Raw genomic sequence first — 1,385 nt, 5'->3', positions numbered from 1 at the left:
AAGTACTGAGGACTGGAGGGAGATCCTCATACACTACAAGGAGGAGACAGGTAAGTACTGAGGACTGGAGTGAGATCCTCATACACTACAAGGAGGAGACAGGTAAGTACCGAGGACTGGAGGGGGATCCTCATACACTACAAGGAGGAGGCAGGTAAGTACTGAGGACTGGAGGGGGATCTTCATACACTACAAGGAGCAGACAGGTAAGTACTGAGAACTGGAGGGGGATCCTCATACACTACAAGGAGGAGGCAGGTAAGTACTGAGGACTGGAGGGGGATCCTCATACACTACAAGGAGGAGACAGGTAAGTACTGAGGACTGGAGGGGGATCCTCATACACTACAAGGAGGAGGCAGGTAAGTACTGAGGACTGGAGGGGGATCCTCATACACTACAAGGAGGAGACAGGTAAGTACTGAGGACTGGAGGGTGATCCCTATAAATAAACCCTCTTCGGCTTTGTGAGAGCGTTCATAGCGGGATTGTGGTTGCCGTCACTATTTCCGGAGTGCGGATTCCAGGTTTTGGTGAATTTACACTGATGGTTTTGCGCTCTTTTCTTTGTTATACTTTTATCGCAGCACGAGATCGGGTTCTGCAGAAAACAAATCATCAGCTGACATTACCAGATGGAACGGCATTGCAGCTCAACGTCCAATTACCAGATGAAGGAAACACACAGAGTACAAAGAGCTTGCCCCCCTCCAAGGACATTTCACCCCCGCTACAGGAAGTCCCGGCAGTAAGTGAAAGAGCAAAAAGTGAGGACTGAACAATGTAGTTGGATTCCCCAATTGTATTATGTTACATCTGCCGCATTAAAAATGGCTGCCTGTATCCCATCAAATCACTTCACCCTCATTAACTATCCCCCGCTCACCAACTACATGCCGCTCACTAACTACGCCCCGCTCACTAACTACGCCCCGCTCTCTAACTACGCCCCGCTCTCTAACTGCTCCCCGCTCACTAACTATACCCTGCTCACTAACTACGTCCCGCTCACTAACTACGTCCCGCTCACTAACTGCGCCCCGCTCACTAGCTACGCCTCGCTCACTAACTACGCCCCGCTCACTAACTACGCCCCGCTCACTAACTACATCCCGCTCACTAACTACGTCCCGCTCACTAACTACACCCCGCTCACTAACTACGTCCCGGTCACTAGCTATGCCCCGCTCACTAACTACGTCCCGCTCACTAGCTACGCCTCGCTCACTAACTACGTCCCGCTCACTAACTATGCCCCGCTCACTAGCTACGCCCCGCTCACTAACTGCGCCCCGCTCACTAGCTACGCCCCGCTCACTAACTACGCCCCGCTCACTAACTACACCCCGCTCACTTAGTACACCCACCTCACCAGCACCACCCCC

General features: G+C 52.4%; 1 protein-coding gene across 1 annotated transcript in view; it reads left to right on the top strand.

Moving 5' to 3' along the window:
• The window catches only part of LOC108803431 (poly [ADP-ribose] polymerase 14-like), a 27,343-nt gene that overhangs the window by 430 nt on the left and 25,528 nt on the right, over positions 1–1,385 (top strand). Inside the window, exons 2-3 of the mRNA XM_018575273.1 lie at positions 588–729; positions 788–1,357. Of these exons, the coding sequence (XP_018430775.1) occupies positions 588–729; positions 788–1,357 (712 nt within the window). The remainder of the gene's footprint in view (positions 1–587; positions 730–787; positions 1,358–1,385) is intronic.

This window comes from Nanorana parkeri, unplaced genomic scaffold (assembly GCF_000935625.1).
Source record: "Nanorana parkeri isolate BGI_ZX_2015 unplaced genomic scaffold, ASM93562v1 scaffold3724, whole genome shotgun sequence".
Taxonomy (NCBI): Eukaryota; Metazoa; Chordata; class Amphibia; order Anura; family Dicroglossidae; genus Nanorana; species Nanorana parkeri.
Note: the sequence above shows the minus strand (reverse complement) of the source record. Positions and strands in the feature narration are given on the sequence as shown.